The 19,292-nt window shown below is 43.1% G+C and overlaps 1 protein-coding gene across 1 annotated transcript; it reads left to right on the top strand.

Moving 5' to 3' along the window:
- Nucleotides 1-4,257: 4,257 nt before the first annotated feature.
- LRRC38 (leucine rich repeat containing 38) lies at nucleotides 4,258-18,972 on the top strand. The gene is made up of 2 exons (XM_041419752.1): nucleotides 4,258-4,885; nucleotides 18,719-18,972. The coding sequence occupies exons 1-2, from the start codon at nucleotides 4,258-4,260 to the stop codon at nucleotides 18,970-18,972; spliced, it is 882 nt and encodes a 293-aa protein (XP_041275686.1).
- The last annotated feature ends 320 nt before the right edge of the window (nucleotides 18,973-19,292 follow it).

The raw sequence follows: 19,292 nt of genomic DNA, 5'->3' as shown, positions 1-19,292 counted from the left end.
AGTGTGCCTTGTCACTGCCTTTATTGTCAAGGTTTCTCCTGGTAGTATCCTGAATAAAAAATTAAAGAATAGAAATCTGTATCACTGTTTTTAGTCAAAGCCTGCCTACTGTTGTGGTTATCCAGCTCCAGCTACTGGGAGGTGTGGAGAGACCTTGGTTTTCCTTCTTTCTTCTCCACAGAGGGATTCAAAACAAAATCCTCTACAGTTAGAATTGGAACTAGAATTGTTATCCTGATTTACAAGCACGTTTCTCAAAACCATTCTGTCCCTTTAGGGGAGCCTGGGAGAATCACAGATAAATCAGCTGATAGTGAAAACCTCATCAGTGTGGGATCCCACTTTTGTGGAAGAAGAGTATTTGTGGTTTTTGTTGGGCATCAATTCCCAGTTGGGAAGTTTGTCCTTTTCCGAACCTTTATGAACTAAAATGTAGTATGGAAGTATGAAGGAAGGTGGAAAAGCTGTGGGCCTGTGCTTGGGAGCACTGAAGAAGCACAGATTACAAAAACCTTTATTTCTGAGACTGCTCACTGGTGCAATTGTGTGTTTTACCACAGAATCAGCTGAAGTCCATAGGAACACCCCCTGATTTATGTCTTTAACTTTTGATTGGGGTTTCTTTAACAGGAAGAGGAAGAAGGGAATCTGAGAGACGGGCAAACTGTAGAAATATGGTAAAACTTGTGAAAAAATGGTAAAACTTGTTAACAGCTCACAGAGGGGAGCAGAGCAGCTGTGGCTGCCCAGTATCCGAGGGCACAAGAGGGTGCTGTGCACTCAGCACATCACAGCCCAGCCCCAGGTTACCGACACTGATGCAAATAAACCATTTTTAAAAGCAAAGCTTTAATATTTTTTAGGTAGCAAGCTTTGCTTTCCTCCTGCTAGTCGAAACTGCACAAAACGCTTGGCAAGTGAATGAAGCTTCAAAAAGAGTCAAAAGAATTTCTGTGCTGTGGAGGGAAACAGCTGAGAAACAGAAATGAGCAGAAGCTAAAAGGACAAAATTAAACAGGAAATGTTGCACAGAGAAAGATGGGTCAGGAAGAAAGTCTCTGAAATCAAGGACAGCATAGAAAGGCATCAGCCCGTGGCAGGCACAGCAGCAGATCAGAGCTGTCACACTCTGCCAAGGAAACTGCTCCCCTGGCTGCTGTGGGAGCAGGGCTGATGCTTCAAAACTATGGGATCCCTATCCCAAAATATCCAGAGCCTGACACCTCCTGCCAAGCCCTTCCTGAGGTCTCAGCCAGGAGAGCTCCACAGCTCTGTGCAGAACAGGCTGGGAGGGAGGGCTTGGACCCAGGGGTGGCACAGAGGGGTCACTGTGGTATTTTATTAAAATCCTTTTGCCAGGATTTTTCTCCTGAGAAGCCTCAGAAAAGGAATGTAAACAGTAACTATCTGATGGCTGTGGAATGTGGGCTGGAGGTTGTTTACCAAAAGGTGCATCTGTGATTGGTTCCATGTCAATTGTTTCAATTTAATGACCAATCCCAGTCCAGCTGTGTCATACTCTCTGGTCGATCATGGGTTTTTATTATTCACTCCTTTCCTAGCCTTCTGATGTATTCTTTTCTCTATTCTTTTTAGTGATAATATAATATAATATAATATAATATCATATCATATCATATCATATCATATCATATCATATCATATCATATCATATCATATATAATATCAGCCTTCTAAGACATATGGAGTCAGATTCATCTCTTCCCTCATCCTGGGACCTGCAAACTCATTGACAGTAAGGGATCCAGGTGAGCAGCTGAGCAAAAGGAAGGGCTGTTCTGGTCAGAAAGGAGTGGTGGTTTTAGCAAGGGCTGGTGGAATTCTTAGGGAAGCTGAGTCCTTTTCCACCCCTGTCACTAGCATGTTCTTGGAACTTTCACAAATTATGCCTTATTGTCTGTAGTCTCCCATCTGTGAAGGCTGAGGCATCTTGGAAATGAAAATGTCACATCCTGATTCTGTGCACTTGAGAGAAAAAGGGGGGTCTGCAGAGGAGGAGCCACAGAGACCCTTAAATCCTGTGAATAAATATCTGCTCTTAATAGAGAGCAGAATCTGTCCATATGAAATTGCATTGCTAAAGACATCAAATCAGTTCTGCTTTCCTGTGTTAGAAACACCTTTATCTCTGACTTAAAGCCTTAGTTAAATTAGGGGCAGAAAACCAGTAGATTGCAGCAGGAGCAATTGTTTGCAAGATACAGCCCTAGGAGTTTAAAAAGCATCAGTTCTGCAGGAGAAATACCAGTTGCAGTTATTTGGTGATGCCAGTTCAATGAATCCTGACCCCAAGGGTTATTTTGCATATTTGGGTTTTTCTAATCAGAGGTAGCCTGTCAAACTGCCACTTCCTCTGTAATTTAAAGGTAAATACTTTAAATAATCACCTCAGGAATTTATTTGGGTTTTACCCTGGTGGTTTATAGAGGTAGCTGTGCCCATTTCTTTCTGGGTGGTGTTTTCAAAGTAATTGAAGAGATGAAAGGCACCTGGAGCAGGATGTGCCTTTCTGGGAGGGACCTAGAGGCTGTTTCAAGGTGTTTAGCTGAAAGACCTATGAATTAGAAACAAGGTGGGCTGCAAAATGTGAGAGAGGTGCTCTGAAGGCATAAACCTTGACATGCTCATTTCCCAGAGCAGTGCAGGGAAATGCTGAGGTTGGAAGGGACCTCTGGAAATCAACTTGTCCAGTCCCCTGCTCAAGCAGAGTCAGAGCAGGTTTGCCCAGAGCTGTCCCCAGCTGGGTTTTTTGTGGTGATATTCAACCTGTGTGGGAAGCCTCACAGTAAGAGAAGTGTTTCCTTGTGTTCAGATGGTTTTCAATCTGTGCCCATTTCATCTTTTTCTGTCAGTGGTGCTGCTGAGAACAGTGTGGCTCCCTCTTTGTTCCCTCCCAGCTGCTCGGTGTTTCTAGGTACGCGCTAAAGGAGAGGTGAGGGATGCTGCTCTCACTCTTTCAGTTCAGGCACAGGGATTTTGGAGGAAAGGCTGCCTGAAAAAGAAATTTTTGTCCCCTATTCTGGAAGAAAAATACCCTGAATCCAGTTATAAAATATGACCTTAAATTGAAAATTCTGGTCTGTCTTTGACCTAAGAATGAGCTTACCAAAGGTGTTTGACTTTATGCGCTCCACATCAGGATGCCCCCACCCAAATACCATCAGTCTCTAGCAAAATCTTCCATCCTGGCACACAGATGTGACCCCAGCTCTCCAGACTCTGCTTGCACACCCTGCATAAAGAGGAGGGATGGAGTTAAAAGTTAAGTGTGTAGCTGGCTGAGGGCTTGCCTTTGTGGGTGTGGGTTTGAGGATGTCAGGAAAACACAGATGCCTTGTTGCAAAGTCACTTCTGCTGTCCCACAGGACAGGCAGATTGACTGTCAAATATTTCAACCCCCTGAAAATGAAGAAAACCAGTTTTATTTTAACCAGCTAAAGATGTGATCCACATTTTGCACTTTCATGTGGCCCAACAGACATTACTGGTGCTGTAGTAGAAAGTATTTTTTTTTGGGTCATTAAACAGGAAGGAAAAGCCCCTCACTTTCCATATTCCTTGTTGCTGCTGTAGGTTATTCTTCTTGGTTAAAAGATACTGAGTCATATTTGGATAATGTGAGCAGCCTTCCTCTAACAGCTGAGGAATCCAGAAACAGCACAAAGCAGAGCTCCTTGTCTTTGGGCTGCCCCCTTCTGCTCCCTGTTTTACAAATAAAAGGGAAACCTGTCCTCAGCAGACATCCAGGACACTGCCTGACCCTCACTTGTATTTCCATGTTGGGCACCCTGATGGAGGCTCCTGCTGAGGAGCACAGTAAGTGATCTCATCAGGGATTTTCACCTGAAGGGCTTTTTAAGCAGAAGCTGTTGCTGTCAGAGTCACAGGATCAGGTGTGATTTCCCTTTGCTGGAATAGACAGCAAATATTCAAACAGGCTCTGGGCTTTTTTTAGCTCACAAAAGCAAGGGAGTCCTTTGAAAGATCCTCCGTGTGCCCAATCATCGCTTTCCTCACCCTGTGCAGCATCACAATATTCTGACAGTGTAAATCCTCACATTTGCCTCCCTCCCTCCCTCCTCCCTCCCCCTCCAGCCTGCTGCTATCGGATCTGTGATGATATGTGATCTCCTGGATACAATCAGGCACACACACAAGTACCAGGCACTCCTGCTCAGCCGAGCAAAATGTCTTTCTCCTGAAGTGGTGCTCATCACAGCCTCCAGATCCTTGACGATGTTGCCATGCTTTCCTTCCTGCCTCCTGCCTTTTGCTGGCTTTGCCTGCCTGCTTTTCCTGCCTGGGGGTCATCTTTGCCCTGCTGTTTGTAGCTGTATGGACTACCACACCATAGACTGCCGGGATCAAGGACTCCCAAGTGTTCCCAATCCCTTCCCATTGGATGTACGGAAACTTCTTATAGCTGATAACAACATTCAGGCAATACCAGCTGACTTCTTTATATTTTATGGAGATCTAGTCTATTTGGACTTCAGGAATAACTCCCTCACCTCTTTAGAAGAGGGCACTTTTAGCAGTTCTACCAAACTGGTGTATTTAGACTTAAGCTACAACAATTTAACGCAGCTCGATGCTGGGATATTCAAATCAGCAGAGAAACTGATAAAACTGAGCCTTGGAAACAACAACCTGGTGGACGTGGACGAGGCTGCTTTTGAGAACCTGGACCAGCTCCAAGTGTTAGAATTGAATGACAATAACTTACAGAGCCTGAACGTGGCAGCCCTGGAAGCGCTGCCCTCCCTGCGGACCATCCGCCTGGAGGGCAACCCCTGGGTGTGTGACTGTGACTTTGCCAACCTCTTCAGCTGGATCCAGGACAATGCATCCAAGCTCCAGAAAGGTAAAGCTCCGTGCAGTCTGTGTGTCTGTGTGTGCCCGGGAGGACAGGATGCTTCCTGCTCCCATTGTCCGTGTGCCTGCAGTTTGTCAGGCTGTAATTGCATGCTTTCAACAAACCAGCCCCTTAAATTCATGTTGGCTTCTTTGAGCAGCAGGTCCTCCTCCCACTTAAGAAATAAAACTCAAAAATTAAGCCCTAATAATTTTGATTTATAAACTAAACTTGCCTAGGCAGTGAAAGAGCCTTTTCAAATTCATTCAGCCCAGAGCTGGTTCTCTTCCAGACTTCATTTTCTCTCTGGTAAATATATTTTCTACAATAAGCCCATTGAGCAGCTAAATATTCTGTGCCAGTTCCTTAGGAAAACTGGTTTTCCTCTCATTTTACTGATCAGTTATGCAGCTGCTACAAAAGAGTTAAATCCCCATTTTATGCAACTGTGATCATCAACCCCTTCCTGGAAGTATTTAGTTGTGATGCTCTGTGTTTGAAACACTTCAGCATCTCAATTTGGCTCTTTTCATTAAAAAAACACTGCTTCCAATATGAGAAATAAATTGAAGTGGCTTTAGAACCCCTCAAAATGCAAGATATATAATCCTGGTATTTGAGCCAGTCATTTTTAGAAAGGCACAGGGGGGAAAAATAAAAGTGTTAAGACTGGCATGTCTAGGGAATCCAGACTCTTACTCCACATGTCCCACCAGACCCCAAAGCCTCTCTTAATCCAGCTTTAGCAGGAGATCATCTCACAGTTCATGTCTCCCAACAAGCACCAGGGCACAAACTCCTGCCCCTGAGCAGCACCAGCTGCTCCCAAAGGCAGAGCAGGGAAGGAGCAGGGAAACTTTGGGAGGGCCCCAGAGGGGACACCTTCCACCATCCCAGGCTGCTCCAAGCCCCATCCAGCCTGGCCTTGGACACTTCCAGGGATCCAGGGGCAGCCACAGCTTCTCTGGGCACCTGTGCCAGGGCCTGCCCACCCTGACAGGGGAGGATTTTTTCCTCATATCCCATCTGATCCTGCTCCCTGTCCGTTTGAAGCTGTTCTCCTGTGTCCTGGCACTCCAGGCTCAGACTCTGCAGTCAGTTATTCAGGTTCTTCCCATGCTTGTGACCTTGGGTAGCATCTCTCTAGTGCACTCATCTACATTGCCATGAATATTCCTAGCTGTAGGTCAGCTGTTTTAAGGAAGAAGTGATTTGAGGAAAAAAAGTTGGGCTTTTTTCCTCTTTGTGTCAGTGAAACTTTGATCTGGATTCTTTCTAAACCAAACCTATTATCCCACCTTTCCTCATGGTTTAGCTTAAGTTTTCTCAATTTGAATCAAGTATTTGCCTGTCTCTAATGTTAACCTGAGTTCACACAGCAGTTCACTTTCTCCAGGCTTCCACTGAACTTCCAGGCTGTTCCCCTTGATCCTGACTGAGATCCTGATCTGTCCAGTTTGAGTCTGTCCTACCTCTTTCTCTGCTGCCCCCTCAGTGTTTTAAAGTGTCTGAACTTTTATCTGGGCATCTCAAGGGAGTGAGCTTTCTCAGAGCACTCCCAGTTTCCAAGTCTCCCCATCCCAGAGATTCTTTTCCACAGCTTTCCCCCTCATCCATAGCTGTGTTTTGGCCAAATAGCTGAGAAATTACTAGTTTATCCAGATCTTCCAAACTTTAATTAAGACTTGATTTGGAAGGCAAAGAGGGAAGGAGCAAATATTCAAGTGGTTGATTTGGTCAGAGCTGTCCTGCAAGGATTTGGGTTTGTGCCTGGAGTGAGCACCCTGCTCTCTTTGCACCCAGCCATGCCAGGGAGAGATGTGCAAGGATGCAGAAAAGCATCTTGTGAGCTGCTGCCACAAAACTACTCACTGTCTCCTTTAATAAAGCCCCAAAACGTTCTTCACAAAGGTGACTGCAAGACTAACCCCAAAAAGGAAAGACTGCCTCAATGACTTTTTGAAATACATGGGCACAGTTGCATGCCTTGCGCAACAACTTTTGGAAAGCCAGGGTTAAATCATTAGAATTATGATTTGATAGCATTTTACACCCCGTTTCCAGTTTTTAATGATGTCACAACATGATTCCTATTAGGAACTGATTAAATTAGTGTTGCTCTCTGCTGAGTACTTATCCAAGACCACGCTTGTCTGGCCTTTCCTGGGAACAGTGGGAAGGGCAACTCAATAAACCCTGAGCATTCAGACTCCCTGGCTGCTCCTGAGAGTTCTGTGAGGCTGGGATGAAGGATTCTTGCAGCAGGAGAAGTAGGGCAGCAGGATTTCTGTCTGGAAATACAGGAGGAAAGACAGGGATGCATTTCCAGGGCCCAGGAAAAGATCTTGGCTGCTTCTGCTTTGGAATTCTGCAGTAGCTCAAGAGTTTGTGTTGCACTGGGAGAAGGACATTTGCAGACAGATTTGGGCTCTGGGCGTTCCTTTGGGTTCCTCATCTTGAATTGTGAAAAATGCCAATCACTTGTTTTTAACATTTTAAAAGTTTAATAGTAATAAAATGGTTATAAAAAGAGTAATATAATTAGAGTAATAAAAAAATAGGACAATTAGTATTAGGACAATATGAGTCAATAAAAACAAAGAGTTAGGAACAGTCCAGGTACCTCTTTGTTGGCAAAATAAGCCCAAAAAAGGACCCACATTAAGAGAGGATTAACCCTTAAAAGCAACAGCCTGTTGCATATTCATACAGCTCATCCATGATGCATAAATTCCATTCAAAGAAATTATTCTGTCTGGTCAGTGTCAACTTCTTCCTCTGAATCCTGATGGCATCTTCAGGACTGAGGGAGGCAGGAAGAAGTTAGTTTTGTCTGATAATGGAGCAATAAATTCTCTTTCTTTAAAAGATTTAGGCTGCTATTTAGTGTGAGTACCTCATTCCTTTCTTTAAAAAAATATCCCACCTACATAGTTCCTGTTTTAACTACAAAAGTTCCATTTTATCTACAAAACCACATTTCCCATACTATTAAAATGTTAATACAGCACTACTACTCAATACAACACAACACATACGGTAAATACCTGTGCAGACCCATATGATCTGCACTTTTCCCAGAATGACACCTGAAGGAGGAGGATGTGCCTGCCTGAGGAAGTCCCTGAGCAGCTGAACCATCACCAAGGCCAGGCACTGCTCCTGCAGGGAGCTCAGCACAGCCCCAGCTGCCCTTGGCTTCCACGAAAGAAACACCAAGCTGCTTTAAAAAGGGCACTTTTGTCTCTGTGAACTGAAATCTGGATCATTGATCCTCAACCTCCATCCCTCTGTAATTAAGGCTTCTGGAGGACTCAGTGACAGGAACAAAAGCTGTGCTTCAACTCATTAGTTTTGCAGGAGGCTCCATTTTCCTGCTGGCACAGTACCAGGAATAGCTTGTAAAGTTCTGACTTCTGCTGACCTGCCTGTCCAGCTGGAAAAGGCTGCAAGGGCTCTGCCCAGCTGAGCTGCCTCTGCTCATCCAACCTGTTGCTTGACACAAACAGCTGGGGTTTCAATAATTTTACAGATTTCAGCATTTATTCATCTAATCTAAATTTTAAATAAATTCTATTAAATTTAAACAAATCATATATAAATATATATGTTATATATATTATATATCATATATATAAATAATAATATATATAATATATAACATATCATATAATAATATATAATATATAATATATAACATATATTATATATATGATATATATTATATTATATATAATTTAAATAAATTATATATATTATAATAAATTATATTAAATTTAATTAAAATGCCTTAACTGGCATTAGGTGAACACCCTCCCCAGATTATACCCTCATCCTGGCAAATTTGAATGCAGACCTGTTAAAAAACAGCACTAAAATTTTGTGATTAAAGCTAGCACTTTAAAACAGCAAACATATTTTTTTTACCATAAAGAGATATTAAATCCAGCATTTTCCTCATGCTGCAAAACAAAACTACAGTTTTCCTGTCTGATTTGGTTAGTAATTGATTAAAAACTAATTCGTGAGCATAGTACAAAGAAGGCAAAGGAACTATGAAGAGCAGTGGAATGGTGATGAGTGGAAAAAATAGAAAAGTTCTTTTCCCTGCAGAAGACAAAGTGCTTGCTGTTGGTCACAATGGTTAAGTACAACACTTATAAAGATTTTCTGTAGAAGGATGTTTGGTTGTACAGGCATATGGCATATGGTGGAAATAGTACATATTGAAGCCTTCAGATCAGCAGGAGAATGGATAGTAAGAATTTGGGATTTTTTTTTAATTTAATTTTTTTTAAATAGGGGAGTTGCTGTAAGATCTTTATCTCTACAAAGACAAGTATGAAAACTTTCATAGAATGTTTTACTCCATGGGGCCATGAAAACTCATAGAAAAAAGAATACCTTAAAAGAACAAATGCCTAAGTTGGTCTACAAAAATACACTCAGCAACTTCTCCTATTGGCCAGGCTTTCTTCTGCTTTCAGAGCTTGTTGTTCATCACATTTATCTTGGCTGAAATTGCACTTTTCTTTATTTCCTCATCTTTAACCTAGTCCTTTCAGTGATGCTGTTTGAAACTCAGGGCTCAGCCAGCACAAGTGTCACTGGTGCAAATGACAGAACAGAGGGTTATGAACCTTCCATTTCAGAGTTTAAACACAAAGGGCTTTGATGGAATAAATTTTTGCTGAAACTTCTTGTTTAAAATTAGTGCAAAAGACATTTCTTGAATCCCTCTGAGGATCCCATCAGGATAAGGGACTGGATTCAGATAAATGCCTGTAGCAAAGCAATACAAGTAATCTGCAGTGGCCACATTGAGGGGCTTTGTTGACATTCCTGTTGCTGATTTTTATTTTCTGTGAACATGCTTTGGGCAGCTGGGCCTGTGACCTTGTTTGCTAATGACTAATGCATGTTTAACATACTTTTAATTAGCACTTAAGTATTCCTTGGAGTGTGACTGTAGTGTCTCCTTTCTGTCATCTTGCCCTCATTTTGCTTTTTACTTCCTTTTTTCCCCTTATGTTTGGGAAGTTGTATACAGTTTCTGGGATTAATTAATTTATTTGTTTAGTTATTTAAGTTCCCCACTACCCATTGCAAGAATTAAAAATTTTGCTGCTCTCTATAAAAACAGTATTAGAAAGACTTCTAGCAGAGGTTTAGACTGAGCATTTTTATTGGTAGCCTTTGCACATTTGTATTTCCAGGAAGATTTGAAAAACTTGTTCAGAAGTGGCCAGAGACAGAATTCCAAATAGATTTGTGATGTGATAAATAAAATAGATGTTCTGAGTGTCTGAAATTGAAGTAGGCACAGTTGAGGTGAGGTCTGGTGCTCAGGGCTCATTGGATCAACTGTTGCTCCTTTTTGGAAAGCTGTGGGTGGGGGCTGCACAATTCTGAGATATTCCAAGAGGGTTTCAGTGTCAGTACTGACACAGAAGCTGTTTAGCTACCTGAAAGGCTTCTGTAGTTTTCAAGAGCTCTTTGGAATGGATGGACAAGTAAATTCTGGTGAAGTGGCAAATTTCCAGACAAAGCAAAAGAATAGGGGAGAAGGATGGCAGGGAGAGTAGGCAGGAAAAAAACCAAGAGCAGGTGACAGTGAGGCTGTAAGGAGGAAATTCAGACTGAATTCAGTCCTAAAAAGAGATTCAGAGATGAATAATAAAATATAATCCTTGAGGCTGGAAAGGTCCCCTAAGGCCATGGGGTCCCATCTGTGCCCGAGGCCCACCTTGTCCCCAGCCCAGTGAGTGCCACCCCCAGCCCGTCCTTGGGCACCTCCAGGGATGGGCACTCCAGACCTCCCTGGGCAGTTCCAAGGCCTGAGCCCCCTTTCCATGGGGAAATTCCTGCTGTGCCCACCCTGAGCCTGCCCTGGCCCAGCCTGAGGCCGTTCCTTCTGCTCCTGTCCCTGTTCCCTGGAGCACAGCCCGACCCCCCCGGCTGTCCCCTCCTGTCAGGAGCTGTGCAGAGCCAGAAGAGCCCCCCTGAACCTCCTTTTCTCCAGGCTGAGCCCCTTCCCAGCTCCCTCAGCTGCCCCTCACAGGAGTTACCCTCCAGACCCTTCTAGACCCAGGAGAAAGGAATTATTTTTCTGAGCTTTTCAGACATGCCGTGCCATGAGGTTACCATCACTTGCTTCTTGGCTCCTTCTGTGATCCCATTCCAATCTGAGATCTGTTGCATAACTTATTCTATAAATTAAACAACATCTCATTTCACTAATCCAGTCTTTTAATGAGTTTACAGAAAATACTAAGTATTTTCTTCAAAACAAAACACCATAATGACACAAGAGGACAGGTTTTGTTTAACACTTCAACCAACAGCCAGCGAGGAAACTGAGAGTTTTACAAGTCCTCTTGACTTACCAGTCTTTATTAGCACTTATTTGCTCATCTGCTGTGGAGAGAAGGCTCCCTAACTCCATGTACCAATATAGAACCTGAGTGAGCTGCAGCTAGGAAGGACAGGCTGTTCTGTCCATTGCAACCATCAGCTCTCCCCCAGGATCATGCACATGCTCCCACACCACCAGGACAGAACAGAAGATCTGTGTGTCTGGAAAGGAATTCAAAGCCCTAAGACATTTCACACATTCAGCAGCTTTTATCCTGCTCAAGCAGAAACGCCTCACAGAAATTATATTCCTTAACAAGCACATCAAATCTGTTTCTATATATACATATATAAATATATAATTTGATCTCCCAGACATTTTCAGTAAAATGATCTGACTGCCACTGGCTTTTCACTGTGTTTCTTCCATCCTAAGGTTATTTGGAGTACTTCCATCTTTCACAGATTTGAAGAAGTGAGGACAGCACTTGCAGATGTGAACACCTGATGTTGAACTTCGTGTTTAGACATTGAGAAAAACTGCTAAGCACCCTCCAAAGCTGTTCTGCAAATCTTTAGGGCACTTGGCCATGAAAGTTTTATTTAGGGACCTAAATCTAGGCTTCAAGTTTTTTAAGCTTTACTGTTCTAATGGCTCAAGGCTATTTCCAATGAAATCCCATCTCACTTCAGAGGCAATGCTTCTCTCATTGCTTATTAATACATCTAATACATTTGTGACAGTGTTTAAGGAGACTAAGGCAAACCATAGCTGGGAGCAAAATACCACACAAGAAACAACATGCCACATTTAAACATTTCAAATCTGTGTCAACTGCATTCAGCAACACGAGGGAGCAGCTAAATCCCACCCAAAAGGGCAAATGCCAATTTTACCCTAAAATAAAAAGCCTATTGTAGTGCTGTCATATTTACTGTGTGCATAGTAGTGAACATGTGTGCATGCAGCTCATTCAAACATTTATGGTTTCAGATATTTCTGTGGATGTATTTCCATACATCCCAGTGCATGTCCCAGAGTGCCTTTGCATTATCTCATCCTGCTGTCCATTTGCTGAATGGCAGAAAAAATCTTTGTCCTGGTACCTGCTTTTTGTGAACTCTAAAAGACCCCAAAAGAATTGAGGCTTATTCTTTTTTTTGCTTTTATTTTTTTAACACAGCATCCAAAATTACAGTTGGGCAATCTCTGTCTGCTAACAGACAGACCATAACATTGAAATGATAATGAATTCCAGAAGTTCTCCAGTCAAAAATCTATTTAGCATAGGGATTAGAAATAAGCAGAGACAGAAAGACTCAAGGAGTCCTTCAAAACAGGGTCAAGTGGACCTGGAGAAAGTGATGCCCTTGATGTCTTTAGCAGGAGGAGTATGAGCCAAAACTCCCAGTGCAGCAGGGCAGCAGTCAATACATCCAGGGAAAAGCCCTGGCCCAGCCAGGAGCAGGAGTGTCAGTGCTCTCCATGGTTAAAAACTCCTGAGCACAGGAACCTGGGGTTGGATCATGGCTGCAGAGTCCAGCAGGGTTCAGCTGAAGCCTCTCTGGGGTTTTGTGGGGGTTTGAGATGATGAGATCAGTCCAGTTATAGCTTTGGGGAATTACAGCATTGTTTGTCTCCTTTCAGTAATTTACAAGGAAATTATTTATTATTTGCATGCAGACTGGTTTTGGGCTGCTTCCATTTTCTGGGAGGTTCAGTTATACAGGGAAAGATTTCAGCCTGGGCATGGTCCTGAACAGAAAAGTTTTTTTTAGGATCTAGCAGCAGCCTAAATGCCTGTGACTTATTGGCAGGGTTTAAGTGCTGGACTTGGTGGAGTTGTACTCCTCTAATGTAAGGTGTTCAAAGTCACCTTGTTCTGACACCTATTTGGGAATTTCATTGAAATAACTCTGCCTGGAACCCTCCTGCATCACTTCTTTATGAACACACTTTTTTTTCCCCTTCTTTTTAAAAACCCACCTCTCCTTTTAACATTCTGGTTGTGGAATTCCAGCATATTCACACTTGCCATGATACTCAGACAATCTGTTCCTCAGGGCACATACCTGTATTTCCATCCTTATTTTCCCAGAGTTGAGACAAGCCTGTGTAGAATCCAGCACCTGTGCCTTGCCTGGCACCTCAAAGCAATCAGCAGCAGGGCAATGCATCTGCTCCTTTTGATGAGATAGCAGAAGGATGCAGGGTGTGTGACATTGTCCTTGGGACAGCTGGAGTCATTACAGATAATGGGATGGCCCTGACCAAAATAACACAAGCTGTGTATTTATAGCACACTCGCACTTGTTATTTCATTTACAGTTTTGTTTGGGATGAAGAAGCAACTCCTTGAATATGATGTGGGAGCAATGAGGTGGATATATATAACTGTCATCAAAGGCTCTCTTGCTGCAGCCAAGCACTAAATACCAAGCTGCTTTGAGATGCCCTTTACAAGAATCCTGGCTGGTCTTTTAAAAGAATAAATTCTACAGAATAAATAATTTTTTAAAAAATACAGGAAACCCCCACAAACAAACCATAAAATTTAATACCATTGAAGTAAAAATGTGAGAAAGCAGAGCTCTGAGGTTAAATGTCACCTCCTGTCCTTCAGAAGTTGTGTGTGGGGACAGGGATTTGATTGAGCCAGTCTAGATGCAACAGAGCCACACAAAGGGAAAACCTACACCCCATAATTCATACTGGTCACCTTCTAGAAACCATTCTGTAGCTCACTGTTCATGCAGAGGGTGTTTAATGCCCTGGAAGCACTTCCTGCCCCAGGAAAGAATAAAGATGGATTTATTGCTGGCACTGATGGAACAGGACACGTGGGGTACAGAGCATCAGGACTCCTATGTCACAAGAACAACCCACCTGTAAATAATGCAAAGCCAGGGCTGTGTGAAAGGAAGCAGATGAAATGGGTTTGTCCATTTCTCATCTTCAGCAGGTGTGTTTTCTGCAAGTGATGGTATTTTCAGGTGAGGAGTTGGAAGCTCTGGTGCAACAACCACTGCATCAGCTTTGGAAGGAGAAGTTCCTTGTGCCACCAGAGACAGAACTGCTGCTCTTACTGTTGACTGTTCCAAATGAACAGTCTGTTCCAAACTCTCTTTGGAGTCCAAAGAAAAGCTTCTGTTTGGCTGCGCTGGGTTTTTCAACAGTGTCACGACTCAGTGAAGAGAAACACCCACCCAACAGGACTGCCCAGCATTCCCTTCCCTCAGTCACTGCCCTGTGCTTCTGCCCAGCTCTGCAGTCTGCCCTGGCTGCTCCAGCACAGCTTTGGGAGGCTGCCTGTGTGTGGAGAGCAGAGCTCAGCTCTCTCCTGTCTTTTGGAAGAGGTGGTGCACACGCGGTGTGGCCGCAGCTCCCCAGTGAGCCCCCTGCCCTGGCCCCCGGTCTGTGCTGCTGTATTTCATCTGCTGGCATCTGTAACTCCAATAACTAACAATTCTCTAAAAACTCGAGGCCACAGAAGCCTGTTGGGCTGCCACAGAACAAAGCAAGCAGTAAATTCCCATCTTATCTCTTTGGTTTGAGAACATGACCTAGATTCCAGTACCCATGGCTACATGGAGAGGAGCATCTTTATTTCTCCTTATTGTATAATGAGTCTCAAAATCCTCACAGTACACTGATTCTCATACCAAGAAATATCCTCTAAGTGCCTTGGTGTGCTGCAGATCCTTTGCTGTTTGCATTCTGTGTGTTGTGATGCAAAGTGAAAGCATCAGGGAAAGAGGAATAGAGCTCAAAGTGCAGAGGGTCAGCTCTGATTCATGGCAGAGCTGCTGCTGGGAATGGAGTGAGATCCTTTCCATGTCTGGGATCCTGGCAAATGTTACCATGGCAAGTTTTCTCTCAAGCCAAGGGCTGCAGTATGTAGAACTGCTCTGGACAAGAGTTTTCTTTTGGAGTCTTCTTTGCTCTCTTTATTTTTTAATATGTTCTTTTTTTACTTCCTCCCTTATCCAGATCTGATATTCCATCCCATCACTCCAGCACAGAAATATTATGAATGCTGCCAGTTGAGAACTTCTGTTTCAGCTGGACTGAAATTTTAAAACGTAGAGTTTCTTATGGTCACCTGTGCCCTTTTTCTTTTGAGGAGCTTGACTCAGATGCTCTGAAAACAGCAGTTCTCAGAAGGTCTCAACCTGTGTGAGACTGATTTCTTTTATAGAAACACGTTGTACAAGAAATCCTTGTTTGTTCTTGGTACAAGTGAAATGGAATTTGTGTAGGTGCTGTACTCACTTGGTGCAGGTTTTCCTGCCAAAATGCTGCAGTGATCTTTTCATATTAGCAAGGAATTTCCTCTTCAAATGAATTTGCAGTATGCTGCACTCATGCAACTGCTTTGATTACTGTCAGGATTATATTTATTTACTGCAAAAAAAAAACTTAGCTTTTTAAAATCTGATTTAAAAGACACAGGTATTGAAATTCCAGCCTATAGCTTCTCACTCATTTCTCATGGTTTTGAATAGGGAAGGATATTCATCTGTCCCCCGTTTTGTTGACTCTGATTAATGCCTAGAGCTGCTACTTCCAAGTCTTACTGAGATGAAAATAGGATTTGGTGGCCAGTTCTCAGTTGTTTCAGTAGGAAGGTTTGTAGGGGGAGGCTGGAGAGGGTTTGTAGCTCCTTGGTCTCTCTGTGCTCAGGTGCTCCAGGGTATCAGCTCATGCAGAAAACATGAACTTTGCAAAGTCAGTCTTGTATTTGTGGGGTTCCCAGATGAAGAAAGGAATGATGAATGTGACTCTATGTTCTTAGAAGGCTAATTTATATATTTTATGATTTATATTATATTAAAGAATACTATACTAAACTATACTAAACAAAACAAAGAAAGGATACAGACAGAAGGCTAAAAGATACAATGAAAAACTCGTGACTCTTTTTCCAGAGTCCAACACAGCTTGGCCCTGATTGGCCAATAAGTCAAAAACAATTCACATGAAATAAATGAAACAATGTTGGTAAACAATGTCCAAACCATATTCCAAAGCAGCAAAACACAGGAGAAGCAAATGAGATAATATTGTTTTCCTTTTTCTCTGAGGCTGCTCAGCTTCCCAGGAGAATCCTGGGCAAAGGGATTTCTCAGAAAATATGATGGTGACAGGTCAGAATTCCAGAAGTCTCAGAGGATGTTTGAAACCATGCAGCTGCTTTCTCTTCCAGGTCAGTTCCAAAGACTGGAGTTTCACAGATCTCAGAGCAAGCTGTGCACAGTAAAGGCAGGGCAACCCTGACGTCTGGGAGAAATGATGCATCTGACTCCATGGATATCAGAAGGCTAATTAATTACTTTATTACACTATATGATTCTCTACTATATTACATTACCTCTAAACTGAATCTGCCAAGCACTCCACTGCACAGCATCTCCTGACTGTCAGCTGACAGTCCTGACACACACCTGGATCCAATGGGTCAGTGAATCAAAACACCCACACCCAAATCCAATTATCAATTCCCTTCAGCTAAACAATCTTCCATGATGCATTCTACTTGTCCACGACAAGAGGAGCAGCAATTGAGATAAGAGTTGTTTTTTCTTTCTCTGAGGTTCAGAGAATACAAATCCCAGAAATATCCATCTGGTGCAAGTCCTTTCTTAACCAAATATCTTACATAGCACAGTTTCTATTTTAACATTATGTTATAACCTAAAACTGTATTTAATAGTTAATTTAATACTTAAGAAAATGAATACAGCATAACTTTCTAACATTACACACACAATATTCATTTTAATACTTGCGAAAAGCCAGTCATAAAATACACATTTTTCACACTTGGGAAATTGTGCCTTGCTTTTCTCTGTGAGAGAAATGTGGCCACAGTTGTGTTTGTTCCCATCTGCTGTGCACGGGCAGTGCACGCCGGGCTGAGGAACACCAAAATCAAACCAGTGTGGATTTGGGCAGCAGTGTGCCTGCTGAGCCTTGGCCAGGCTGGCTGCTGGCACTGCTGGGCAGCTCTCGGGACATTCCCAGTCAGAGCAGCAGGAGAAAGAGGGAAATAAAATAAATGGAGGAAAGCCACAGGACTTTGGGCAAACATGACAGATACAGGATGGCTTTTAGGGATGAAAATTTAATACAATCGTCATTACAAGGTCAAGTAGGTCAGGGTGATAATTGGTTCCACGGTGGAATTAAGTAAAACTCCTCAAATCAGCACAAAAGCTGGGCTGGGCTGGATCCAGACTATCAGGGGAGCCTGGGTTTAACAGTGAAACTTCACATGCCACACTTACCCAGCCACAGGAAAGCTTGATTCACAAATGCAGAGGGAATCTTATCGTCACCATTCCTTGTTTAAAGCGACATCATGGTTCTGTGGCAGGCCTGTGGGATGGAAATGCCATGTTTTCTGTGTGCATGCAGCAAGGCAGAGCCCAAACCAGAGAGAACCCCCCGGGATCATCAGCAGAGAGGAAGTGGATCAAGAAACTCAGCAGCAGATCTCGTGTCATTAACACATAATTCTTGCATTTCCCCTTTACATCCATGCACACAATTCTTGCATTTCCCCTTTACATCCATGCACACAATTCTTGCATTTCCCCTTTACATCCATGCACACAATTCTTGCATTTCCCCTTTACATCCATGCACACAATTCTTGCATTTCCCCTTGACACTCATGTCCTTAATAGTGAGACAAAAGCTGCCTTGCCAGCAGCTCTACAGACTTTATTCAGTTCAGTATGGGCTCCACTCCAGCCCTGGAAATCCCTCTCCTGATGTTCCCCCTGAAGAGGGAGCTGGGCACATGCAGTGAACTGTGTGCTTTTACCATCCAGGATCCAGCTGTATTCTCACCCCTTCTTCAATCTGGGGGTTTTTGCTTGCACTACAAAGAACCCAGCTCTTGGCATTCTCCAGTAATGCAGGGAGGAATAATATCTGTCAGTCTGCATGGCCTCAGGGCAGCCAGAGAGAAAAGAGGAAGCAGGTCACAGACAAACAAGCATCCATTAAATCCAAACTCTTGTTTGACCAGGAAAAAAAAAAAAAAAAAAACAACTCTAGTTTGGAACTACATGGAAAAAGTAATGTAGAAGGGTGTGGAAGGAGCTTCATTATCCCTCTTACCCTGTTTTGGAGTCAGAGTTTGTTTTCAGATGGAGTAGCTGGGAATTGCTTTCAGGTCTGCAGGTTTAGATGTATCCAGGGTTCAACATTCACTTTTTTAATTCCTCCAAATCATGGTTCTTGATCACACCTGATCCCTGGAAGGCTGCAGATAAAATAATTTAATTTCCAGGAGCTGCTCAAAGGGGCTGTGTAATGGCTTTTGGATAGTGACAGGTTTTGTTCCATTTTTCCCTGTATATTGTACAATTTTGTAAACCTGGAATTAACCCTAAAACTTTTCTTCAGCCATTCAATCTCTGACCCAGAAGAATTCATCAACATTCTGCTGATTTGTTTCCCTTTGCTCTCCCTTGCAGGTCTCCATGAAATCCAGTGTTCCCTGCCTGTGGAGAACAGGAGGATCTTTCTGAACGAGTTATCTGAGGTCAGCTTCAGTGAATGCAAATTCAGTTTGTCATTGACAGACCTTTTTATCATCATCTTCTCTGGAGTGGCCGTGTCCATCGCTGCAATTCTCTCCAGCTTCTTCCTGGCCACCCTGGTGCACTGCTTCCAAAGGTGTGCTCCCAGCAAGGACGACGATGAGGATGAAGATGACTCTGAGGACTGAGCTCCGTGGAAATCCTTACGTTTCCTGGGTTTATCAGTTACCAGATCATCAGCCAAAGTCTATGGGTGAAAAAAAAAGTAGAGTGAAAGCTTTAAACATGAGCTCACAATGTGTAAGGATCTCTTCTAGCCACTGCTGGTCACAGGCAGGAATGGCAGAGCTGGGGCTGTCACCCCTTCTTGCACACGTACCCTGCTGCAATCACAGCGGGTTGATTTCCGTGGTCCTTAACCAAACACTGCATTTAAGCTTGAAGATCAAAGGAAAAGGGGGAAAAGCCAAAAAAAAAAAAAAAGTTCCAATGTTTTAAAAGATGCGTT

Source organism: Onychostruthus taczanowskii, unplaced genomic scaffold, assembly GCF_017590055.1.
Source record: "Onychostruthus taczanowskii isolate IOZ18803 unplaced genomic scaffold, ASM1759005v1 scaffold61, whole genome shotgun sequence".
Taxonomy (NCBI): domain Eukaryota; kingdom Metazoa; phylum Chordata; class Aves; order Passeriformes; family Passeridae; genus Onychostruthus; species Onychostruthus taczanowskii.
This window is presented reverse-complemented; position numbering and strand designations above follow the sequence as displayed.

Excerpts from the sequence above, each read along its gene's own strand:
- LRRC38 (XM_041419752.1), top strand. The coding sequence starts at position 4,258 with ATGTTGCCATGCTTTCCTTCCTGCCTCCTGCCTTTTGCTGGCTTTGCC. Across the intron at positions 4,886-18,718 it reads TGCATCCAAGCTCCAGAAAG|GTCTCCATGAAATCCAGTGT; the intron begins GTAAAGCTCCGT and ends TCTCCCTTGCAG.